The 27,522-nt window shown below is 40.0% G+C and overlaps 1 protein-coding gene and 1 non-coding gene across 2 annotated transcripts in view; both read left to right on the top strand.

The window, feature by feature from the left end:
- The first annotated feature begins 277 nt into the window (after positions 1-277).
- trnas-cga (transfer RNA serine (anticodon CGA)) lies at positions 278-359 on the top strand. The gene has a single exon. It is a non-coding gene; the product is annotated as a tRNA-Ser (tRNA).
- A 9,306-nt stretch (positions 360-9,665) lies between these two features.
- rnf24 (ring finger protein 24) overlaps positions 9,666-27,522 on the top strand; it is a 32,861-nt gene continuing 15,004 nt past the window's right edge. The window contains exons 1-2 of the mRNA XM_084931488.1: positions 9,666-10,181; positions 22,310-22,459. Coding sequence (XP_084787614.1) covers positions 22,317-22,459 — 143 coding nt within the window. The 5' untranslated portion in view covers positions 9,666-10,181; positions 22,310-22,316. The remainder of the gene's footprint in view (positions 10,182-22,309; positions 22,460-27,522) is intronic.

The raw sequence follows: 27,522 nt of genomic DNA, 5'->3' as shown, positions 1-27,522 counted from the left end.
AGATGGGGATGATGGGAGCAAAGACAGGGCAAAAAACATGTTGTGGAAGAGAGCCAGATAGAAATAAAAACTATTGATTAAATGAAGAGGTTTGTAAGCGCATAGTGAATGAAAAAAGGTGAGTGAACAGGAAACACTCCGTGCATCATGGGATGCCCCAACAGTACTTTATTGGAGTGATATGGCACTATGAGCGCTTCAAGACAAGATTTGGCCTTATTATTTAAAACCTCATTATTTAAGACCTTGTATGTGAGGGGAAGGGTGCTAACTCGCAGCTGTGATGGCCGAGTGGTTAAGGCGTTGGACTCGAAATCCAATGGGGTTTCCCTGCGCAGGTTCAAATCCTGCTCACAGCGTAGTTCTCAACTTCACAGCTGACATATTGCTCTCACAAACCAGTCAGCCTAACCTGGAGGGTTAATCAGGTAGTGGATTGATTCCTGGCTCCAGTATGGATGCCTTGGGCAAGATACTGATGCCCATTGGAATATGAACAGGTGTGACTGTTAGATAAAAGCACGTAAGCATAGAAAAAATGTTAATATATACAAGATGCTTTGAATCCTCTGGGAGAGTAGAAAAACACTATATAATAATTACTCCCAACATTTAAATTAAACAGGGTGCCAATGAAGAGATGCCAAAATGACTTCTAGTTTCTTTGGTGTAGTATGAATAACAGGAGAGGTATTTAACAGTAGGAAAAGCTGTAAAATTTATCAAAATACAGTTAAAAGTAAAAAAAATCTGTGCCTTCACAATTTCCAAAGACACCCAGCGGGGCAGATTGGACTTTTTGCTGGGCCGATTCTAGCCCCTGGGCTTTATGTTTGACACCCCTGTTGTCAAACAACAGGGCTTGCAGCCAATGAAGTTGGCATGGCTTATAAAATCAAAACATCTACATTATAGCAAATACAGCAAACTGAAGAAACTAAGATCATGCTATAAGGCTTGCTTTTTGAGTAACGTTGTACAAATTTATTTGTACTCTAAATATAAAGAAACTGGCACTAGGTAGTCCAAAGATTATTGCTGCATCCTTCTGCTAACACCTCTATAAATTAATTTATTAAAACAATAGCTCCTGTTTACTTAATCAGTAGAAACAAAACAGCATAAATCAAGGTGAAAAAAGCGGTTCCTGATACAATCACTTCAATGACCCATTGAAGTGATTGAAGTGATGTAGCGACCCACTACATGAAGATAAAATAAGCACTAAGATGGATGTTGAGTTTCAGGAGGTAGGAAGTAGACAAAGATAGACATGTAGAGTGACGGGAATGATAGTGAATACAATTTCCTGCTTTATCTTTAGCCTGAAGAACAAAAAAATTACGCATGATAATCACATTAGCATCCAGGCTCTTTGCAGTGAGTCATCCGGTGCTCCTACAGGGCAGGGGGAAGCTAGCGGTAACCTGCTGACCTGGCCTGTACACACGTTGAGGTTATTTTAGAAGTCCAGGAAAAGGATGAGTGACCAACACCCAGATGCAGTGTTTCACTGAAGTGCAGCTGTGAGCCCATTTCCAATCATCAGCTAAGAACAGAAGCAACACCTCAGACAAAAAGTTTGGGAGACCAGTATATTACAAATAAGAAGGATTTAAAATACAATTACTGTATTTTTCCCCTTAAAGCAGTTATTTTTGGTGCTCTGTCATGGAAAAATACCGAGGTAATAAACTATATGTGAACCTACAATGCTCAGTAGTGGGGAAAACTTCCATGTTTAACCTTTTGAATATATCTATATCTCTACCCATGTAAAAGACAAGAGTGTATAGAGCTAATTAACTAACTCATTTTTTTTCTTTTTTTTTTTTGCAGCTCAACTTACGACAATGTCTAGAAGAATAATGGCTTCATTTTCCATCCTGCCAGCATGTCTCTGATTGGAAGTGATTAAATGTAGAGTTTATCAGAAGAAGCAGTGACCTGCTGCATTTGGAATCCAGTGAAACAGAACAATTGCTATAAAGCCTAAAAAAAGTGGTATGATGTGCTGCATCTAAAATTATGAAACAAATTATGTATGGAACAGTAAACATCCTACTTCCTCATAATGTCATCCTTTTGTTGTCCAAAAGAGATGGTGGATACAATTTAAGGGGGGAATTCAATTTACCACACTCAAAAGTTAAATGAAGCTGAGGAACAGTGAGGAAAAACCGATACAGAAATATAGTTCTCGCAAAGTTCAAGGAGGAGGTAGGGCTTTGACTGGGTGTTCTGACATATGTGTGTGTGTATACTTTTGCATGTGATTATGTATTTGTATATTTGTTTATCTCTTGGCATGTTACTTGCAATTAAAGCCAAATAAATGTAACAAATTGAAAAGAAGGATTTGTGATAGGATAGGGCATAAACAAGGAAACAAATGTAATGATTAGTAGTTACTGAATTGTAGAAAGTTGGTGGGATTAAATAAGCATATGTTTCTTCCTACTCCTTTTTGAACTTATTAAATTTATTATTATAATTATTGTTGTTGTTATTGTATTTGAACATGTTCAAAATGAAGCCACGATGCAAAAAATAGATTGCAGACTCTGAATTAGATTTAACTCATAGCTACAAATGCCGGTTAGCATTGTCGCCTCACAGCAAGAAGGTGCTGCATTTGAATCCATGGCCAGCTGGGGCTTTTCTGTGTGGAGGCTGCATGTTCTCTCCATGCCTGTGTGGGCTCTCTCTGGGCTCTCTGGCTCCCTCCCACAATCCATGCATGAGTTAACTGGCAATTCTAAATTGGCCGTAGGTGTGAATGATTGCCTGTCTCTATCTGTTAGCCCTGCTACAGGCTGTTCTGTACCCTGTCTTTCGTCCTATGACAGCTGGGATAGTCTTCAGCCCCCCTCCCGAGCCTGAATTGGTTAAGCAAGAGAAAATGGACAGAAGGATTACAGCTACAGTTGTGCATCGCTAGTACTCGCCCTCCTTCATTCTTTGATCCACGTGAGGTCAACAAACACACTGTTGTTTTCATCTGGGCTGTGTTTGCTGTGTTTGTCACTGGATATGCCGCCTCGTTACAAGCCACTCTGCTATGTGTATCCCACTGGGAGCACTGGGGGAGTTATTTGACTGTAGGCCTCTCTTGTTACAAAACACGCACTGCAGCTGAACAACCTTGCTGATTTTAAATGTCACAGAAACTGCAGGAGATGCTGACTCTCTCACATGCTGCATGTTCTTCAAGTTTTTAATCACAGCTCGTCGGCTTTGTAAACAAAGTCTTGAACATGGGTGATCTGCACAGCAGCACAAACTTTTAATGAAGAGAAGGTGGACTCCTAAGAGGTTAAAGTTGGACAATAACAGCGTTATTAAAGAGCCACAACACAATGACGCATTTTAAAACCTCATATAAAATAGGATTATATAGCAGTATCTCAATGCATTTGACCATGTAGACATAGTCAAGGCAACCTGCTGATGTTCAAACTGAGCATGAGAATGAGGAACAAAGGTGATTTAAGTGACTTTGAATGTGGCATGGTGTATGGTGTAAACACACCATTTCAGAAACTGCTGGTCTACTAGGATTTTCCCACACAACCATCTCTATGGTTTACACAGAATAGCCTGGAAAAAAATAGAAATTATCCAGTGAGCTGCAGTTCTAATGGGTGAAAATGCCTCATCGATGCCAGAGGTCAAATGTGAATGGTCAACTGCTTGGAGCTGATCACGTCCATCCCTTCAGGACCACAGTTTACCCATCTTCTGCTGGCTGCTTCCAGTATGATAAGTACTCAGATGTCCTCCACTGTCACCAAATCACAGTCCAATAGGGCAAGTTTGGGATGCTGAAAAAGAAGGCACAGTTTTCATCCTATCATAGTTTAAGTTCAGTTGCTCCCCAGGCATCCTTTATTTTATTTCATTTTTTTAAACACCCGTCCTGCTTGCTGGCACAGCAAAATGCGTTGCTGTGCCAAACACATTGGTTTTCCCAATAGGAGCACTATACACTCTCTGTGGGCTCCTCTTGTTAATCTTTTCTATTTTATTTATTTACGGCCAGTGGGGAGTGGCAGGAATGGGAATCCCCCCACCCTAGCCTCAGGCATCCTTAATGACAGCTGGTGAGACTCGATTCATTTGTTTTGTGAGGTAGCTGACAGCCCAGCAGCTAACATACAGTATACTATCAATGATGCCAGTGATGGTAAAGCACAACTGACACTGCTGAAAACCTTTAATACAACTACAAACCGTCTATTTTCACTAGATAAATCATTTATGGAAAGCAGATATCAAATTTTTACCATATTTATTTACATCAAAGTAGCAGGAATGCAATTTTTTTTTTTGTCAAATTCTGAGTTCAAATTATTTATGTTTGTTATGCTTAAGAAATACCAAAGTATTATTATTAACATCTTGAGACTATATCCCATTAAAATACAGCAACATTCATTTTCCTGTTGCTACCATAGACAATATGCTACATAAATACAGTCATCTGTTTATATTCTGCACATTTTTTAAACTGCATGTATATATTAACTATTTTATTGCTGCTCTAAGTTTTGCATTTTAATATCTATGCATGTAAACGACGAGACTGTATAGTGCTAACACACCCAAGCGGGCAGGGCAACTGTACTTGCACAAGTACAAGAACAACTTGTCTCTGAAATGTAAACACGGAGCACCTTTGAATGAATACATCACACCCACTTTCATCCTCTGAAAGGATACATGCAGCAAGTTATAATGTCAGAGGGAAAAGGGCAACAGTATGTAAAATATAACACGTGGCTGTTTTAACTGAAGCATTTTAGGACACAAAAATTATATATTTTTTATTAGTGTTTCAGTTTGAGGACAGAAAATATGGTCTGTCCTCAAACACAGAAATATAGAAATACTGCATTAATGTTCTCAAAAATATTTTAGATCCAACATAAACTAAATCCTTCAGGTTTCCCATTTTTTGAGTGCAGCACAGCCTAAAAACCACAACTCTGCCCTCTACAGGCAAAGTTCAGCATTGCTGTGGATAAATCCGTCCAATAACTTTAACATTCCTTTCATGTTTCCTACTGATGTTTTCCAACTTTCCTTCTGGTATGTTTGAGATGACTTTCTCTGTGTAAAAGTCCCAGCTTCCCTTGTGTTAAAGTGTCACTGGCACTGTAATTGCTGGTAAGAATAAAAGCACAATGAAGTGACATCATACTGAGCTTTGGCTTTTTATTAATTTAGCACAGTTAGTTTGCCCCATTCTTTTCTCACATTGACTTTAAATGTCTTAAATGTTTTTGGTTTATACAGTAAAGCACTGAAAATCACCATTCGTGCTGATCTGTTATGAAGCATAACATGTGGACGGGTCTGCTTACTTTCTCTAAGAGTCAAAACTACACATTAAGTTTTTAATGCACTGTATCTGGGATACAACTGGGCCTTACGGCTTATCTGTTTACTGTTGCTTTTAATCCGCTATCAACCAGTGCTGCCTTACTTTAAACAGTCTTTTTTATCATATATCATATATGCTATTTAACCCTTGAAATTTAATTAGCCTGTGTTTTTACATTTTGTCTTGATCCCTTTCTGGTACAACTAATAAAAAAAGCTTTTTTTTTTATCTTATCATTTTTGAAAGGTGGTATTATGTCAAATAATAATTGGTGTTTTCCTGTTTGTATTTTTCTCACGTACAGTGAGCATGACAGTCTTTCTGTGCAGTGGACGTACAGCGTCTTCACATGTGAAATATTTTGGGTCCTGTGTAATTCACCATCATCACCACTGGAGGGAAGCAAATATGCATTAATACGACTCTGCCATGAGGGCCAGTCACAAGTTACACCAAGCAAAGGTATGTTTCTCTGCCCTGGACTGGACTTGTGGATTGTGATAGATTCCTGTAACTTCAAGAAATAAAACAGGGTGAAAATCTTTGAAAAATATTGCCCCGATTGACAATTATGTCGTGTACTATAAAGGCTTCACGTACTGTAATAAATCTGTTTTGTTTTTTTGCTGATACTTAACTCTGGTTTTCATTCTTAATTATCCAAAAAGCTGTGGCAATCTGCAAACTCCATAATATGTCATAGTTCATGCTGCTACAGTAGATTTGAGATTTGCTATGATTTTCTGCACACCAAGTAGACCTGAAGATACTGAATCCATCGGAGTGTGAGTGAGAGTGTGAATGTTAGACAAAGTGCTTAGGCACATATAAAAGTGCTGCATGAAACATGCGTGTGGCTGGGTGAATGACACTTGTAGTAAAAAGTACTTTGAGTGCTCAGTTTGACTAGAAAGGCACTATATAAATGGCAGACCATTAACCATTAGTTACTACTGGTTATTTCCTCTATGCAAGCTTTCGTTTTACAAACACTACCAGGATCATTAGACATAGTAAACCATGGTAAATGTACTTTTTCACAAAAAATATATCAAACTTCAAGCATGTTTTACAAGTCATTAAACATACGTATCAGTTTATGGTGATTGAACAAAGTGATTTTAAGGCGAAAAGTAGACTTACAGGAGTGTCACAGTTACTTAAGCCCTTGGTACAGGGTGGATGTATGCAAGCATGTGTGCATGGCTCACATTATGGGCCATTTACCACAATGCTCATCTGTGCTGCTGAAAATACGTTAACACAACAGTCTTTTCTATGCTGGTGAAGCACACAAGACAGTAGTGTATATGCAGATCTGGGCATAATGGCCATCGACATACTGGAGGAAGTGTAATACGGTGATAATAAACCTCCTCTCTCCAATTCTTCCGAAATAATCCCACCATTCAGGCAGTACCAAGCAGCAGCCTCCTCCTGCTGTCCCATGGAAGGGAAGGAGGACCAGTGCCAGACTTGTACCTAGTCTGCAATCCTTCAATGGGCTTTTGTGGATGCTGCCATCCTCCTCCCCCAGCCAACCCCCGGCAGCCCATTCAGGAGTGTCACATGGCACTCCCACTCTGCTCCCATCTCACAATGCGGCCCTGTCATTGGCACCTCATTGACATGCGCTCATGGTGATGTGCATGGGGGAATGGTCGTGCTCTTCCACTAGTTTCAAAGGAAATGAAGTGCCGGGCTGGGTGGCCAAAGTGTGGCTTCCTGGATACGGTGTTCATATTTCTTGGAAGGAAGTGCTGAAATGTGTGTCAGGAGCTGGCAACGAGTTTCAGCAGAAGTAACATGCCAACCTCCCACAACCTTTAACTCCGTTACTACTGTGAATGAATGGCAAATTGCAGTGACGATAATGATAGTCTTGCTAATACCATAAGAGTGTAGAATGAGTTACAGTTAAAGTTTTCAAAATAACTAATTTTCTTTTGTTGTGTTTAAATCTTATTTTAGTGCCAATGACGGCATTTTGTCACCTGTGGGTGGATAAATAATTCTTAGCCTGCAAATACATATACTTTTATATGTAAAAAAAACCCCAAAAACATAAAAGTTGACGTATTTTTGTTTTGTTTTATGTGCTCAAGTTTAATAATCAAATCTGGTATTTGCCATAAAATGAAAAAAAAAAAAATCAATTAGAACAAACAGAACAGAGATATGTAGATAAAACTCATAAACTGACCTCATAAACCAGGGTAAGAGGAACAAGATAAAAACTGAACATCTGCAGTATGCTAAATACAGACGGAAACACAAACATAGACTAACTGCTAAAAAGAATCTTTTAAAAAGTAGTTTTCAAAGATGATCTTATCTGAGGACCTCAGGCCGAACATTGGCTGATAAGAAAGGATGAGACTTGCTATAAAAATAAATGAACAAAGAAAGAAGAGCCCTTGCAACAAGTTTTGCTTGTCAGTGCTTTAGCAGCAAATGAAATCAAGAGGTTAGTAATCTGATGAAGCATGAATCACCTACCAAAAAGTCTCTAAAGCTCTGTCATGTATTATTATCATTTTAGATTTCATTAAAATAAAACTGATTTCAGAGAAAATCCCCACTTGCCTTTCTGTGCGGTAAAAATTAACCTAAAATTAGGCACTGATCTCCAAATTAGGTGATTTTAAGATATTACTGCCAGTTACGGCTCTGCTTCTCTGCCCTCACTAAAAAAGGACAAGAACCACATTTATTTTTAAATCTGAGAAAAACCTGAGCATGCAGTTCACTACAGCAGACATGAATAAACAATGTCTGCTGCTATTACAACCACCCTTAAAACAAGGGTTCACTTTAGAACCTGCGCTGGTTCTTAACAGCAAAGAAATTATTCTGTCTTTTTGATTTGCTTCTTAAAATAATGAATCCTATGTAAATGTTTTAGGCTAGCAATGGCGAAAAATATTTAGGATGTTTACATTATATTGAACTACTAACATTTCACCTTCTAATAAAGTATAATGTTGGATGGTTTAATGACTAATAATAGTTGTTTCTTTTAGATATTTAGAGATAGATTACAAACAATTGTAGGTTTGAATAACATTAAATAATACTGAAGGGTGTCTGTTTCTTTATCAAGGTAACAGTTGAGTCACTATAGTTAAACATGTTAGTAGCATGTAAATTAATAGATTTTCACTCAGTAACTTTGTATGCTTTTAATGAAATATGTTAAGTATATACACTATGACTCATACCCTCATCTTTAGTGATGAGCATTTATTTAGCCCTGACTTAAAGGCACTTAAATACTTCAAAAATCTGTGAGCCAGCTGTGCTCAGTAAATAAAATGCAGGCTAGTAAGCTTCAGTTTCATCCCTGTAAGAGTAAAACGCTGAAAGAACTAATCGACGATCAGATTATAAAGACTGATCATATGAGGCCATGTGGACATTTTTACTTTAAATTCTTTTAAGTCTAACCCTACCTTGAGGATCTGAGCGCAACTTCCACAACCAAATCAAAGTAAAACACACATAATAATATCACCTGTGGGCACTAAAACAGCAAAAGGAAATAAATATGTTGTAGCTAAAAGCAAATGTGCACTATAATACGGTTCATTAGTTATTTAAAATTCAGGCTAACATGTAAAGAGATATATAATTCATGTAAGGTCTTTCCAATGTTTTGTGACCTAGTAAGCTTTGAAAGTTGTTACATGCAGTATATAATGAACTACAATGCATTTAATACTCAGTATAAAATAAACAAAAGCCAATAAATAATAATTTAAAATAAGTGTAGGTTTACTTTTTTGTCATTATGGTTACAGAATGTACAGAAATGGAGATATTATTGCTTGACCGGAGCTAAAACAATTTTGTAATATGTATTTGAAGTTTACTCAACCATTACAAGTTTTGTTACAAAACTCAAAGTGTTGTTATTACAACTGAATTTAGTAATTCACCAAGAAAACCGAGAGAACCAAGAAAAACTGTATTAAAGTTTTCAAGTAATTGTTTGCTCTTTGGGAATAGAAATACTTTAAAACATTAAAACAGAACTTAGTTGGAGACGATATTCTGTTTTTACAAGAAAATATTTAGAAAACATAAAACCTAGTTAATTCAGAAGATATTTATGTCGATAAATCAGGAAATGACTGCACTGAAAGTCAGCAGCTTCTATGAAACCTATGAACATTTAGAGAACTAGCATCGGTTCTGACTCCAACCATTATTTGTGAGTGCAGCTTTGCAATCAGCTACGTGACCATCATGTGCAGCATCCCCCCTCCCTCCATCCCTAGCATCACTCCCCTCGTACAGGCTGTCCTCAAAACCTCCAGTGGCGTTGCCCGTCTCGGTCTGTGCACGCTGATCCGACTAGCAGGAGGAGGTGGGATCTATATGCTAGTTGTGGTAGTGGGCTAACAAACGACTACGTGCGAACCGTGCAGACTGCCAAGCTCGGTTACCACTCCCATAAGCGCTCTTTTTTCTCTGGAAAAAAACTAAGACCGCCCGCCTCTGAGACAGTTATTCGCCACTGCAAGCTGCTCTCTTACTCATCGCTGATTTTGAATCAAATTAATCAAGAATCGTGATAAGCACAACAGCCAGGAGTCGTGAACACCGCAGGCCGGGGGGGTTGTGTGATGAGATCGCCCTACAGCGGGGATTTGGTAACGCAGAGATAAGACGGCTTTTTGCTGCCAGGACGAGTTTCGGTTTGGATCGACTTGTCGCCTTTTTTTAAAGCCTATTAGAAGAAGCACGTTGTAGAAGAGCACGGCTACTACTGGGGCTGCTGGGGGGATCGCTGGTGAGTTGATAGTACTTTCTTTTTATTTTAATTAACCTGTTATCTGTAGCTGCTAGCTCACTGTCAACTGTTAACATCCAATGAGCCCAACTTGGTAAAAAACACTGATGCTCCCAATTTAAGTTCAAAACCAGCCAAAACTAACAGTATTGCACTAAATTACTCTTCAAGTTATTATAAAGCAACTTAAAATGTTTCAGGGAAATGACTGAATGTTTATGAATTTGTGTAAGTGAACTTAAATGGTTTTTCAGTAGTAAAGGGAAGGGGGTGGAGGGGGGCTGCTCACGTTAAGTAATGCTATGTCATTTGAAGCTAAGGTTAGCCTGACGGCTACTAGCTAGGGAGCCCACGCCCAATTGGTCTCCTGTTCTTTAATGAGCAACAACCATATCATGAATGGCTCAGTTACACCACAGAGATCCCAGCCTCGTGTGGATAACAATACATAAAACATTATCTGTCTATCTGAGCTCAACGGCTGACCCAAAGTAAAGTAGCTCAGGGATGTCCTCCTATCTCTATGAAATTCCCACTTTGTGCTTATCGCAGTGGTCTCCCTCCCCCCTCACCCACCGCAGGTTAATCGTAAACCCACTTCTTCGCTGTATCTTGGATAGTAATAACCCTCGCGTGGTAGCCAGTGTTTCCGGCAACACTGATAACACGGTGTGAAAAAACATCCGACACGTTAATCAGTGCAAGTGGGTGTAGCTTGTAGTAGTTTGAGGCTGTTTAGATGGCATGTTCATTTAGTTTGCGTTTTCATGAATCATCGTGGTGTGATCAAAAATGAGGCCCAAGCCCACCTTTATTGGGAGAAATCATGCTCGCTTTGCACCGACTTCTCACAGCAGTACAGTTATTGGCCCTGTACATGGGGAGTGACCAGATGCCCCTCATTATGTGGGACTGCAAAGCATTTTATTGCCTTGTCACCTTTGTTCCACATGTTGAGACAGTGTCCTAAATTTTTCCTGGCTCTGCAGTACTTGCAGTTTTCTAAAGTCTGGCTTTTAATGCATGTGAAGAAAGCAGGGAAGGCTTTTTACTATGTTCAAGTAGAGGTTAGCCTGTCTGAGCCTATCTGTGCCCATCAGGGAAAGAATTCACCAGAAATGAATGTAACAGAAACTACTTCAAAGAAAATGAAACGACAGTGGGAAATACAGTTTTTCTTCAATTTCACACAGAGGAAAATGTGGCCTGAAGTGACACATAAATAATCAAAATCATCAGATATGGCTTTAAAAAATCACAACGATTGATGGGTGCATCCCTGCTGAGCTCCAGTGATGATCAGCAGACAGAAAAGCAGCTGAAAATACAGACAATGCACATAATATAAAGAGTATGAGACAATAAGAGCAAACTTCAACTCCCCCTTTTAGGGTTTTTGTTTTTACTCATCAAGAGAGTTGGATAAGTAGCTTATTTATTTTGCCTTTAGGTGCATATCTGGCACCCTGCAGAGTATATGTATTTTTAAGTTCAGTATGAAAATATCAGACTACCTGGCAGCACTGCCCCACACAAACACAATTTTTTTTTTGTATCTGGTCACCCACATATGACTCTACATTTTGATTATAACTGAGGAAAAATAGTGTGAATTTCCAAGACGTTAAGGCAATGATTTGTTTATCTATATATTCCAAAAAAATTAATGAGCAATATATTATACTTTATTTTAATATTAAACAATATTTTTAGCCTTTTTCTGCTATTACAGTGTGTTTAACGTGGGTTACGTAAATGGTTCAACATCTCATAGGTGATTATGGCCAAAAAAAAAGTGTTATGCTGTCTTTGTGCTGAACTCCTTTGTGAACTCTAGATGCAATGTGGCAGTATTGCACTGACTCTTGCAAACCTGACTTGCAGCTGTGGTCTCAGCTGTGAAGTAGACAATTCGAGACAATGTAAAGTGTAATCACACATTCAACGCTGTAATCACCCACTCATTCTAGGAAAAGAAAACATGCAGTCGCAGCATTGAACAGTTAATATTTCAACTGTTCCCCAACTTTCAGGGGTCTAAGAATAGAGTCCTTGTGCACGCTGTATGAACTGTTGCTTTGTGACTTCGGGCTATGAAGTAATTAAATGGCTTGTTCCAAAAGTTTAGACGTTATCCACCAGTACTAATGACAGGTTGGTGCATGTGACTGAATGATACGTACAAAACTGAGTAAAATGGCTTGGTAGTTCCCCCCAATTTTTTCTTTCCTCTACAAGTAAGGCAAGCAGGGATATTTAATTTGTATAATGTAATAATTGGGTTATGTATGTATAATGCCTATATCTAGCGTATTGAGAAAGATAGTAGCATTAGCAATCACTCAGTCTTCAAGTGGATTGGTTGTACATTAACACTAACCTGCTCATAAATGTGAAGTCCATTTAATAAAGCTTATTTTAACAGCCTTCAAGCATTTGAAGTAGCATGTTTGATTCTGTGCAGTTTCAGGCATCAAAAAGAAAACATTGTAACAAAAGTTTGTAAGTGAATATTCAGTGAGAGCAGGCAGCGAACAGTCCATGATGGTAATAGCTTGTGAGTCTATGAAAAATAGTGTTAGTTAGAGGAAAAATTGTAGGTTCGTGTATGCACACTTACAGTGTGTTCTTTTATCTGTTTTAAAATTTTCACTTTCAGGAAAGCATCAGGCATCTGTTTTCACAGCTGTTAGTTTGTACTTCTCAAATTATTTGACATAACACAACTTGCATGTTCATATCATTAGGTAGCTGAATGAAGCAAAGTGAAGTAAGACAGCATTAAAAAATAAAAGAAAGAAGGAAAAAGTCATCTACCTATGAATTGATGGTGCAACCGATTACACAGAAATTTTCCATGAGGGAAGGAGTGAAGTCCATGCCCATTTAGTTAAAAAGTGGGCTGTTTTTTTTTTTCCTCAAGGGCACCTGGTGATGCAACACTGGATGTCTGTAACAGTAAGGGGTTGGGCTTCCTCTTACTTCACTGTCTGACACAGCATCAATAATGGCCGTTCTGCTTTTTTAATGCCTTCTTTGAAGACTCGTTAGATACTCAGAAAAAACTAGGCAAAGCTGTGTTACAGATACAAAAACATCCACCTGTGATCTCTTAGTTACGCTGCAATAGGTCTAGGCTGCTGGAGGATTCCCATGATGCCTTTAGTACTTTTTCTTCAGTCACCTTTTTCACCTACTATGTGTCTACACATATCTGCATTTAATTATTTGTTAATATTAATCTCTGCCTTTCTTCCATGCCTTTGTCCTGTCTTCATCCGCTCATCCTCGACCGGTAGCAGCAGATGGCCCCTCTTCCTGAGCCTGGTTTTGCTGGAGGTTTCTTCCTGTTAAAGGGGAGTTTTTCCACCCCACTTTCACCAAAGCACTTGCTTGTAGTCATATGGGAGTCATATGATTGTTGGGGTTTTCTTTGTGTTTTTGTAGAGTCTTTACCTCAAAATACAAAGCACATTGAAGCAACTGTTGGGGTGATATGGTGCTATACAAATAAAATTGAATTGAATTGAATTGATTGAAGCAAGTAGATATACTCCAGTCAACTTGCTAAATGCTTCCTTACAGTGTGTTAATGCTTCTTGTGTAATTGTCAGGAACAGGAAATGAGCATTATCATATTTAGCTGGGAAGCCCCCCCCCCCCCACACACACACACACACACACACACACACACACCACAAGTGCTCTAATGCTTAAGGGAAAGGTTAAATAGACTAGTGACTTAACAAATTCATGGTGTATGCTTAAAGCCTGTCCAACATGTACCAAATATTCTCTGGTCTGGAAATACAAGCTTGATGGCTGCAGCACTTGAGATGTAATTGATCCACAAATCTTTGTGTACGCGCCTGTGCTCACATGTATCTGTATCACAATAAGCCTTCACAAATGATAACCAATTTAATTATTCTTCTCAAGTAAATAAGCCAAAATATAGGGTTTCTATTAGTGAGTATATGGTGAAGAGAGATACTTATGATCCCCTTTGAAAATCATCTAATGCTTAGATTTCACCCACTGATCATTCACTTGTGTCTCTTGGCCTCAACTAAGTACTAAAGTACTAAGTACTAAATTCACTTATGTATGGTCTCACTGATACTAACTATGGGTTAACTGACTAGTTTTACAGCTTGTTTTCTTTACAAAAGTTGCACTTGACATAGGCTGGTTGTTGATTCCCTGAGGGTCAATTGCAGATAACACTAAGAATTGATATGACTTCAGCTTGTTTTCATGTTTCTACTTGACTTACTCACCCTCACATGACTACAGGTTATTTATACTAGCTGTGACCCTGCACTTTGCACATCCAAGGCTCCCATTTCCCTAAAGTAGGTAGTTGTGAAAGGACGCTGCTTGCTACAATTTAAACACGAGCCTGTTCAGCGATCGTGCGGCTTTTTAGAAGGCAAATAAACAGCCGAGAAGTTGCAAATAAAATGAAGAGCAGAAAAGAAAGTAAAACTTTGACAGTCAAATGGAAACTGGTTAATGAGGTGGCAGGGAGTGCTGAAAGGAGGGTGAAAAAAGAAACTGGTGAAAAAAGAAACTGCAGAGAAGCACAGGGGCAAGAGTGCTATGAGGCAGCTGTGTGTGTCAGTTTTCTCATATTTGTGTCGTCTTGTGTTACTGTGAAAGTCCACTGAGGAACGATGACGAGCTCATGGAGACGGAGACAGACAAAAATGGTTAAAAAGGAAGAGAAATATGGCTTGAATATAGCCTCAAAGAACATACTCTAAAAGTTAGCATGAAGTAGGCAGCAGATTTTCTCATTTAGAAGCAACACTATCGAGACTAAACCGAGTGGAAAAATAACAACTTATCACCGCACGCAAAACACCATAGGGAAAAAACCATAAAGGTAAACTCTAATCGCAAAGGTACAGGAGTGAATTACAGTGTGGTAGACTAGTGAAAGCGAAAGAACGCTCTAAGAAACTTGTAAACAAGTGAGCCTTTGGGGTTTGAACATTAAGCCAAAGCACAAGTGCCAAAACATGCCAAGCTTCAAATGGCCATTTGTTGCTGGCGCCAAAAGGGAGTCAATCCCTATAGACTACAGACGCCCATGTACAGCCTGGTGCACAAGTGGTTTTGCTCTCTGTAGGTTATTTCCCCGCTCATGACACCTCTACTATGAGCCTTTGTCTCACTTGTGGCTTGAAGTTATAGTTAAATTAGGTTTTCTTGTAACAAATTGTCAAGGCCTTTTAATTTTGCTGTTTATATTTCAGGACTGACAGCTGCTTGGTTCAGTTTAAGATGTGACAAACGATGAGGTGGGAGTGACCACTCTGATTCACTCGTGCTTTGACCCAGTGTTTCAGGAGCAAAGATTTCCAAGGCCACCTTGTACCTGACTGAGCCACTAGCTTTGACAAATATGCAGTAATTAATGCTGGCGGGATGGGAACAGGCTGTACTGATATCATAAAACTCTAATTAGCCTACTGCAAATACAGTCCTTCCGTATACTACACCAGTGGTTCTAAAGCTGTGGTGTGGAGGCAAGGCAGGTAGAGTGCAGACAAGCAGGGAAAAAATACGAATATGAAAGTCGAGTGAATACGATTGAATACGAGGTTGTTGATGCTGGAGACTTTTTTTCTTTTTGGTTAATGATGGTTAAAAGTTGTGGTTTGTAAACGTTTTGGCTTTTGAACTGGGACATGCCAGAAAATCCTCAAAATCCTGTACTACTGCATTCATGTTTCATCTATTATTATTAAGTAATCACACCAGTCCCCAGTGTCTCTTTAATGACTTCCTTTTATAAAACTGTCCCTGGCTTTCTGTCTCTGTTGCAGGGAGATAAAATTAATAAAGAGTGATTTATTTTGAGGAGTCTACAAATGACTGGTTACCTATTGTAAAAATGCCCTCGTCACTGATTCACATGTGTTGAGTCGGTAAATATGCACAGGTAGATTAAAAAGTAAGGCTAACACCGTATTGAACAGCCAATCAGCAAATGAGGGGCGGCGTCTTTGCTAGTGACAAAGGATACTCAACATTTCCGGCACTAGAAAAGGAGCCTTACAGTTAACACTTTCTAGGGAAACTTAATGATGACGAAGACTGCTTGTTATATGTGTGGATTTCATGCATGGATTTCATGCGTATAAGTGCGCATGTAGTTCTGTTAGGTGTCATCAGTTGCTATGAGCTCGCCCCCGTTGACAACCTTGTCTCCCACGTCTCCATAACTAGATTTACAGCTACAGTGACCTACTTATTGTAGAACCTGGTCCAACTTTGGAAAAGCAAGCGTTTGTGGGCACTGCTAGCCAAAAGTAAATAGTGAGATGCACAACCATGTCTTTATCTGCTGCATACAGAACATAATCCATCTTTTTCATTGAATTACTGTTTAAAAATGTGCTTTTTAAAGCTTTCTTCTCTCACGCTGAGGCTTGTATCATACCCTTGTCTTAAGGCATAAGGATCAGCTGTGTTTAGATTCAGTTATCTGAACATTAAACTGCTGAAAATATGATATGTAAGTGAAGTGTCATGTGAGTGCAGACATTTCACTTTTCGCTGCCAGCACATTTTAAAGAGCCCCTTACTCTGCCTGTGAGGCCCTGGTGTTTGTTGCTGCCCTTTGGCATATTAAGTTTCAGATGTGCAAATCTCATGGCCGTTCATGGCTGCTAGTGGAAATTTCCACTTCTCTTCATACAGCATCTTGTGTATTATAATGCTGAGGGCTGATAACAAGAAACTGTACAACACATTTAAACGTTTAGGCGTTGTTTTAAAAGCAGTTTGGTGTTTATTTATATAGGTAACGTTTTTTTAAATTTGTTAACCTTTTTAACGTTCTTATAAGGACTTTATTCTGTAGTGGCTACATTGTCGTCTGGTTTGTTTTAGTGGGTTTAACGTACGTGTAGATTTTTCTATCAGGCTGACCTATCAGACTCAAGTAGATGTGAATGTTTTACAGTGTGAAACAACTGCATAACATTGTTTTGCTTTCAGTCTGTTGCACAGATACATCATGAGTCACTGGCTTACTGGAAAAGTTCCTTCATGGGTTGCAGTCAGTTAAAAGAAATCCCCAAAAAGTTATGAAATAGTTTAAAAGTTGAAACTGCCTGCCAGCAGAGATGAAAAAGTGCAGTCTGAGACATTGTCTTTGCTCCTCTCTTAGTTAGGAAGTTGATGTTATCCCCAGGAGAAGCACAGTGTTCCGACAAATGGGAAGCAACAGCTCTCCCATTATTTTTTCCGGCTTGTTTTTGTCTCGGGTCTAAGGAGAGCTGTTGCTTCAAATTAAACGAAGTTGAAAGTTTGTGATCAAATCAGAATCAGGCTCAGTTGTAGGTAGGAAGAAAACAAACACAGACTGCGAATGTACACAAATATCTGACGTTTCATTGCTTTTTTTTTTTTCACGTGTCCTTATGATGACTTGCTTTTGTAGAAAATTGATTGGAGACTTCCCAGTAAGTTAGGCAACACATGTTTATCTTCATTTTATAAAACTGTGGAAACAATCTGAGTTACGTTTTTCAGTTTTCTCTGGTTAGGGAAATGTTCTGCACGTGCTGGCTGGCTTTATCAGTGCTCGCTTTATAATTTTACTATATTTGTATAACCAAATATCTTCATAGCTATAAACACAATGTAAAAAAAAACCAAAAAAAAAAACGTGGACTCAATTGTAGTTACATTTATTGGGAGGTGCACACCAGGTTACGTAGAAGGTTGCGGCGTAGGGTTAGGTGGGGTTCCACTTATGGTGTAAGTTACGACGTAGATCTGACGCACAAGTATAATTCACGCGTAATTGTTCCTCTTGTCACGTATTACATGGTTGTTGTTTTTACAGTCTGCTGCTGACATTCGTGATGTTATGTGCCCTGTGTATTGTGTTTAAGTACATCCTGCTGACACAAAAACAACAAATTCTGCAGATACACCCTGATAATGTTGTTGTTTTGTTTGTTTTTTTAATCCCATGATTCGGCAGGCAAAATGTATCCTTTGTGTCCTTTAGTCATTGTGCTGCGGCACTGTACTTTGGGCATTGTGCAGTCAGTTACGCTAAAATAGTCGTGTATGTAACCGCTTGACGATAGCGATGCATGATTCTGCTGCTTGTGACACGCGTCACAAGCTTACGTGTGTTCAGCATTAACGCAAAATACTGGACATTTCAGTGTTCAGTTGTGAACATTTTATGAGGAACTCCTTTGCTCGTCATGCCTCTTCCTGTGTGTATTCATCCCCAAGATGTGACATTAAACTGAAGAATTGTGGTTGGTCGTGTGGATCATGCAACTTCTTGAAATAAACTCTGTGCAAGAATATGCTGTTATCATTAGGAAACCCACATATAGGAGCTCAGTGTGGAGTAACTCTTTCTAGTCCCATCGCACATGAATCTGGACAATAAAATATCAGAGGTCAGACAAAAGGTGAACATCATAAGTCATGTTTTCCTCATTTGTACTTTGCACGTACTCGTTTCTATTTTACTCTTGATGAAAATAGAATAATTACTTTTGCTTTGTTTTTCTTCAATCGTGTCTCACAAAGCCATGCACAAGGAATGCGAAGATTTTCCCACTCATCCTCATTTCCAATGCATCTGCAGTGTGCATAGCCTTGTTGCTGGTTACGTAATAGGGTGAGGCCGTGTAAAAATGTCTGAGGGAGACAGGCAGGTGGTGAAAGAAAGGGAGGAATGAGGAGAGCAGATACATTTAATACAAAAAGAATGATTTATATCACCCAGTTCACACTGGCTCCTTTTCTAATACTCTCCTGTGTTTGACAACGTGATACCTCTCCCCCTCACGCGCACACACACACACACACACAAACAAAATTGGAGGTATGTAAGTTGTTGACTGCAAGGGGGTTATATTTCAAGATCTTGATGTACCCACGACCCTGTCAGTCAGCGAATCTTGATACTGAAGGGATGCTGCACAGAGTGAAAGACACAGCCTCATGGTTTAGGGCAAAAGACTTCTTAAACCTATCTTTCAGTGTGATCGTATTAGCCGTGACCAGCATACCTAAATGACACATCCCAGTAACCAGATCCCTGACCTACATGTCTCTCATATAGCAAGCAATAAAACCATATCTGTGCTGGATTTCAGAGAAACAGAGTTAAAGTTCAGCGCTTGGGTCACATGTCAGTTTATGTGCTTTTGTTTACTTTGTGATATTTAAGAACTGTGGAAATAATTGTTTTTAGTCTCATTATTGTATTTAAACTGTTCCCCATTGACAAAATGCCACTCTTTATGAATGACATTTAAAAACTTAATAATAAAAAATAATACTAGAAATATAAAAATATATAATACGACTAAATACTAGTTTTCCAAACTGTAGGGTTTTAGTTTTATTCCAATTTTCCAGCGTCTGTTTTTCCAGATTGTGCTGAAGACCTCTGTCCTAATTATCTACTATGAGGAACAGATTTGTCAGTGTGTCGCACTCAGATTTCTCCAGAGGTGTTTGCGCAGCATGTTTCTGTGGTTAGTTAAGCTCGGGTATGATGCTGCGGCTGTGTTGGTTGGACATTGTTGACCAATATTGGCCTGATATGTCAGACAAAAGCTTTTTTTTTTCTTTGAACTTGAATGCAGATAAAGGAACTGTGTCTTACAGTAGTTACAGTAGTTTGTCCACTTTGGCTCCTTTGTTTACAAAAGTCTCACAAATAACAGAGCATGCGTCACAATGCGGTTTCGAGTTGAGCCGTGTCTCCAACCTTCCATCTCTACAGTTTGTAAGTCGGAATTGGCCCCAAAACTTCAGTTTCGGCTCAGCTCTTGTTAATACAGAGAAGCCAAAAAGAGTCAGAGAGCAGAGAGGGGCTCGAGTTTGGCAGGGAGCCTTTATGAACAGGGCGCAGATATAATCCAAACAAGTCAACAGATGCACTCAGTGAAAAGGCTTTCAAGGACACAGCATGGCACTTTGTAAAGGCCTGTGTTACAGATAGATGCACACTTTTCTGCTCTTTAGCATGAAAGCACCAATAGGGTATGTATATGTGAGTTTCTTTATTCTATATTTAACAAAAATATAAGTGATGCAGTCTGGAGATAATTTCATTAACATGTAGTTGTGTAACTTGGTAGCTTGAACTACTCGAAGAAATTATTCTAACTGTGTGAACTGACGCAAGATTACAACAGAGGACTAATCTTGTAAATGAAAGTGTGTGTTTCGTTTTCAAGTTTTGGAGGTGTTTCTGGAGGTGCTTCTCACATTGTGTCAAAGGTACGCAGCACAGAGGCATGTTTGTTATCGGATAACAAGAGCATGGTTGCCTGGACTGTGTTTGTGAAGAAGATAGTTGAGCTCGGGGCTTGAGTTTGGCACATGCGAGGCTACCAAGCTTCAGTTAGCTGGCAAAATTCTAAACTAAAATGTCTTTTTTGCTGCTCGTTCATGAATGATTAAACTCATAGGGCCACCGGGAGCCCTATGAGTTTAGGATATTTGAAATTGAATATAATAGACTTTCCCTGATGTTCATGTAATACTCTGATCTCTACATGCACCACAATGTTTTGCAGGCCAGCAGAGGATGTAAAAGAAACTGTTGTTAAAGTCACAAGAATTTCATTTCTATTCTGAGTCAGCAATTGTCTTTTCAAAGTGTCTTTGGAGGAAAAAACAAACAAAAAACTCAGTTAGCTTTTGAGTTCAATAGCCTCTCTTCTGAAGACAGCACGCTAGCTTCATTCCTTATCTAAGCTATGCTTATCTTAAACGCCGGATTCCATCCTCTGGGATGTGATACTTACACATACAATTTGGGCTCAGTTTCCTCTGAGATACTACTCAAGCTTGACCTGGCTGTTGTGCCTAATATTTGGGACATTTTTCCCGTTTCATCTCCCTTTTAAACTGGTGACTCCATGTGCTCAGTTCACTCAGAGCTCTTTATATTTAAGGGATAAATCTCGGTCCTCGGAGCTTTTACAGTCTTTTTCTAAGCTGACAGTTTCAAAGTCATGCTGAGCCACTGAAACATTTGTTAGGAGAACATCAGGTCCTTTACTTCTCCTGTATCATAAACCATGTGCCTTGCATTGCTCTTGTGTAAAGCTAGAAAGAGACGCTGTGCCAACCACGTTTATGTATGGATGACTTGCAGCTCTGGAGCAAGGCAGCTATCATGATTGCTAATACCAGCTGGAGTAATGTCATGTAGAAGCGCCTCGAAATAAAGCTAAGAAAGTGCCCACCATATGGAGGTGACTCTGTTATGTAATAGAAAGCATTTTTTTGGGGGGAGGGGGGTGGACAGTTATACAGTGAGCAGGGGATTGTTAATGGCCTCAGTAAAACCTCCAAAACTTTCCACTCGGGAAGTGTACAGGAATGAAGCCTTTAGGGAAGAGGGAGGAGCACAAGACACGGGTCCAAAAGGAGCAAAAGTTATTCCTGTCCCCCCTCCTCATCTTCTGTGGGTAGGCTCAGACATGCCCAGTCTTGTCCTTTTTCACAAGTTGAGTAAGAGCACTTGGCCAGTTTATCCTTGTTAGTGTTCCTTGGATTTGATGGATTAAGTTTATCAGAAGTACAAACATGGAAGAAAATATTTAACAAAAGTTGCCTGCACATGTGTTTACACTCTTTTTAAATTATATAAATTACATAAATAAGCAATTTTCTCTGTTCTCTTGCCTTGTTTTGGTAGAAACGAAGCTTTAGTGGTTCGATACCAAGAGGTCGTGAATGCTATAATGTCACAGTTGTGCTTTCTGAGTTGCCCTTTATTACTCGTTGCATCATTGCCCTGCTGTTTGTTTTCATTGCAGATTCTGAGGTTTAAGTTTACCTTCATGCAGGATGGTTTTTGTCTTTGGACAACAAGTCCCAGTTAACCCGTGTTTTGTCATTACATTGTATTTTACATCACTTCATCAAGGTTAACTAATTGTAACACTTGTAGTTATATGGTATTACAGTTAAGCAGCACTTCTAAAATGATGACATGCCCTCAGCTCCAGCTCCTTAGAGTCATTTAGTTTTCTTACTGGTACAAAGGGTTTTTCTTTCTGTGGACTGTGTTGGTGTCTGGAAGTACTTATGTCCATTTGCGTCTTTCCATCCAGGCTATCCATGAGCTCCGATTTCCCACACTACAGTTTCAGGATGCCAAATATAGGGTTCCAGAACCTTCCCCTTAACATCTACATTGTGGTGTTTGGGACAGCCATCTTTGTCTTCATCCTCAGCCTCCTCTTCTGCTGCTACTTAATAAGGTAAGAGTCATGCAGACTTTAGCTTGGGATCAGCGGAGGATTGGAATTTTTATAATGTGTGTGTGTGTGTGTGTGTGTGTGTGTGTGTGTGTGTGTGTGTGTGTGTGTGTGAGAGAAATGGCTGCTTTGTCATGCGGGTTTGTGGCATAAAGTGTCATACAGGCAACATTAGTGTGTGCATAAGATTAATCTGGTGCTAGTACCGCATGTGGTCTCTGAAAAGCTAGGATGGAAGATACAAACATTTATTAATCATTTAAAGAGACACATTGTTGTATTTTTTAATACATTAATTTATTGATTTTTGTGTTGGTATTGGTAAATCAGTCAACCTGAGAAGGCTCCCAGATTTGCCTATACAAATTCATTTACATGTGCAAATTAGGAAGCAAATTCCAATCATTACTCTCCCATTCCTGTAAATCAGCCCCAGCAGGCTTGGAATTTGCGCGCACATTTGTAATTCACACAGCTCTGTCCAGAAGAGGTTGTGTGAAGCATGTTTTCGAAGACGATAGTGATTTAGAACACAGCGTACCACTTGACCACCAAACCATCAGCGCCAGTGCTCATCTGACACTTGAAAACTGTCATTATGCAATGGCACGATAGCTCTTTCTTTAGGTCTGTTTGCCTCACATTCATTCAGAATTCCCCTTGTACTGTTTCACTTTAGCTCTGTCCATATTTTTGCATAATGTGAGGAGATGTTGAGTACTGAAAATAGCTCAATGTTAATGAGTTCTTTATAACTAGTAATTCAGAAACATGGACATGCTTGTGCATACGTGCGAGCTGGTTACATAATATGACCTTGTAGCCTTTAACAACATACTGTATGGCACTTGTCACTGCTGCTTTAGGCTGAGATTTTGTGGGGAAAGAAAAAAGCTCTTGTTTTCTTCCTTTTTTTGAGAAATGTGTGTTAATAAGCATTTGCTAATAGTTTTCTCACAAGTGGGGAAAAAAGTTTCAACAGCACAGTTTGGAGAAAGTTTCTCTGATATACATATATAACAATTTGATATATCTCCTTGAATCGCTACCTTATCGTGGTGGAGGGGTTTGTGTGTCCCAGGGATCCCAGGGGCTATGTTGTCTGGGGGCTTTTGCCCCCTGGTAGGGTCTCCCATGGCAAATTGGTCCTGGGTGAGGGACCAGACAAAGAGCGATTCAGAAGACCCTTATGAAAAGAATATCGAGGGAACAGTTTACCCTGCCCGGGATAGGGTTACCGGGGCCCCGCCCTGGAGCCAGGCCCGGGGAGGGTGCCCGAGGGCGAGCGTCTGGTGGCCGGGCCTTAGTCCATGGGGCCCGGCCGGGCACAGCCCGAAGAGGAGACATGGGCCCATCCTCCCGCAGGCCCACCACCCGCAGGAGGCGCCATAGGGGTCGGGTGCATTGTGTGCCGGGTGGCGGCCAGGAGCGGAGGCCCTGGCGGACTGACCCCCGGCTGCCAAGACTGGCAATAGGGACATGGAATGTCACCTCTCTGCTCCACATCGAAAGGAGCCAGCTGAGGTGGTTCGGGCATATGACAAGGATGCCCCCTGGGCGCCTCCTGGGTGAGGTGTTCCGGGCATGTCCCACCGGGAGGAGGCCCCGGGGCAGACCCAGGACACGCCGGAGGGATTATATCTCTCGGCTGGCCTGGGAACGGCCTTGGTGTTCCCCCGGATAAGCTGGAGGAGGTGGCTGGGGAGAGGGAGGTCTGGGCCTCTCTGCTTAGGCTGCTGCCCCCGCGACCCGGCCTCGGATAAAGCGGATGAAGATGGATGGATGGATGGACAATTTGATATCTTAAAAAATATTTAAAAATGGCTGATATCCAAAGTGGCTTTTGATACATTATGATGATCATGGCACTACATGTCAAAGAAACTAGTAATAACTTTTTTTATTCATTTATTTATTTGCTGCTTTATTGCCACTTAACCTAATCTGAATCTTTAGGATATGCATTAAACTTCCACTGGTGTTTAAACATGTTGCTTGTAACTAATCTTTTTTTTAAGCCCCTTTGTAAGCACAGCATCTTTAGTGTAATTATTTCCTTTAAAGGAAAATTCAGAGATTGCTACTTACCAGCTACATCTACACTAATACGTTTTCATTTTAATACGCTGCTTTTGACAAAAAACCATCCCTAAACAGATGAGTGTTTCTCATCTGTTTAGTAACGTTGTTACGAAAACGATCTCTGGACTTACTGCAATGGTTAAAAGCGTACATCGCATAACTTTTCGTGTCGACAGAAGTGGCGTGAGCGTGTTGTGATTCATAATCCATGTTGAAGTGTCCAGTTAGCCAGGGCTGATGTCTTTTTGTTCTCTGGAGAAGGTCATGTGGTAGAGGACAGCAAATACTAACTGCTTCCAAATGCGTGTCTGGCTGTCCAGATGAGGCCAATTCTTACTATAGCATTTAGTACCAAAATTTAGATACTCGTTTGCAATCATCCTAATGGTGCGATCTTCACGGACACGCAGCCACAGCAACGCCACAGCAACGCAACAGACTTGGCAAAGCAGCTGAGACACTGACAAGTATCCAACTGTTAACGTACATATTAACCAGGCCAGTGCACACAGTTAAATGTTACCACACAGCCACATGTCTTTTCCGTTAAGTTATCATTGAGTTAGCGGCTGTAGCTAGTTAATAGAAAGATAGCAGTAATGTTGGAGCATGGCAGCAAAAGGTGTAAGTCCCGCTTGTCTGTAATGTGAAGAGACAGCGTAATGTTCATTTAACAGAAGAACAAAACAGGATGTTTCTTTTGGGGAGTTTAAAACATCCCCAGCAAGGGCTGTGCGATATGACCAAAATCTCATATCCCGATATAAGAATTCTATCGTCCAGATAACAATATAAATCACAAAAATGTAACATTTTCTGTAAATTCTGTGAATCTCGGGCAGCTCGACTTGCGTGAAGTGTTTCCATCTGCGCGTCCTTTACCCGGAGTCGAGTGTTTTAACCGATGCATGAAACTATACATTTTTAGACATAAGTTGTAGCGGCCGCCGTTTTCTTTGTATTTATTACACAGCGTGCTGCGGGTTGCCTGTTCTAACGTTTGAGTCTAAGGTTTATTTTTTAGCACCTGCCGGCTCTTTTTTACTTCTCATCCGTAAATAATCTGCTCTTTCACGTGATTCAGTTTATTTTGAAAAGTCTCAACAGGATCTTGAGCTTTATTGTGAAAGGTTTATGTGGAACATAAACAAGCGGACCCGCGATGGTTTTACCGTTGTTGTTGCTAACGACAACGCATAAAAACAGGCGCTTGTCCGTCCGTAGTGTGGTTATATACAGTGTTGGGAAGGTTACTTTTAAAATGTATTCCACTACAGATTACAGAATACATTCCCCAAAATGTATTTTGTAATGTATTCCGTTACGTTACTCAATGAGAGTAATGTATTCTGAATACTTTGGATTACTTTGGATATATTATCATGCTTTTTACAACTGCATGAATGTACTGTTGCTGTGTGATTTATTACTATTACTGAAGGTCCGCGGCTCCGAACTGTAGTAAAGGGACCTCAGACTAATACGGCGGTTCCGTGTCGGGCTCGTAGCCGAAAAATAGAGACAGAGAGAGGCGTTGAAAGGCTGCTCCAACGGAACTTATTGTTTCGGAGGAAAACACGAACACAGTGTACAGTCGAGTGCTGCTCCGCGACAGCTCGTACTTTTCTACTCACATTTTTCTCCCTCCTCGCGCTCACAGACACATAACGGGTATGGCAGTCCATTCTCCCTGCAGCACGGACTACACTGCCATAAGGCTACATTCTTTAGGCCTATTAGCTTAGCACAACAACAACAACAACAACAAAAAAGCGCTCTCTCACCCAGGAAACACACAGTCGCAGAGAGACCGCGTCACCATGGCAACCGTAACGCTGCCGCCTGGAACAACAGAACATAGCTGTCAAACAAAACCCAAACAGTCCTGACCCGCCACAATATGAAACAGGAAAATACCGCCGTGTAATCCATTTATTTCAACAAAGTAACTGTATTCTAAATACCACCTTTTTAAACGGTAACTGTAACGGAATACAGTTACTCATATTTTGTATTTTAAATACGTAACGGCGGTACATGTATTCCGTTACTCCCCAACACTGGTTATATAAAATATAAGAGAAAGAGAGAACTTTAAGAAATTAATATAGCCACTACAGTGACCATCAAAACGATGAAAAAATATTGCCGTAAACAGTTTATTTTGCGACACCACGAAACAAACGATAGCGTAAAATGAAACGATACATCGTTTTTATATCGTCATCCGATATATATCGTTATATCGAACAGCCCTATCCCCAGCCTTTACACACTGAGCTATTCTAGGAATGACCTAGCAGGGCCGTTAGCTAAAAGATCCTAATTAGCTGGACTTGACATTAAACTGTGTTTGATCTGCGGCGCTCCTAGTTTGAATAATAAAAAAGCACAAGCTAAGATGTGTCCAGCAGCATTTTCAGAACTTTGCTGTAGGAGTCAGGGCCATGTGGACACTAGCCATAAACATCCAGAAAGTTTTGCTTTTTAAAATGAAAACGTATTAGTGTGGACATGATTTCATTCCCTTGCTAGCTCCTTTTGTAAGCCGACTGGCCTAATCAAATTGTCCCGGCTGCTGTTGCAACAGGGGTTTTATCCTAGCAGCAGCAGACTGAACACAAATAATGCCCAGCGTTTTTTATCTAAAACAGTGAGAAGCAGCAGTTGCCCAAAAATTTCTCCCCTCGCCGTCTTGTCATGTCCTGTCTTGCAGGGCAAATGGTAAGTAGATTAACTCCTCTTGTGTCCTTACAATTCCTCATCTAACTGTAAAGAGACACTTAATGACTTTGATGCAGTACCATGATTCAGTACTAAAAGCTGACATTGCCAGGTTCACTCTCTAAATGCAAATGAGCAATTTTGGCTCCATAAAAAGACTTCTAAAGATGCAGTCTCCCAAAGGGTGAATCGGTTATCCGTATATGTATAAATTTTCTCATGGTGTCCGATAATTTAAAAAAAAAAATGACACGATTGCT

Source organism: Perissodus microlepis, chromosome 6 (genome assembly GCF_051167445.1).
Source record: "Perissodus microlepis isolate ML-2025 ecotype Zambia chromosome 6, ASM5116744v1, whole genome shotgun sequence".
Classification (NCBI taxonomy): Eukaryota; Metazoa; Chordata; class Actinopteri; order Cichliformes; family Cichlidae; genus Perissodus; species Perissodus microlepis.
Note: the sequence above shows the minus strand (reverse complement) of the source record. Positions and strands in the feature narration are given on the sequence as shown.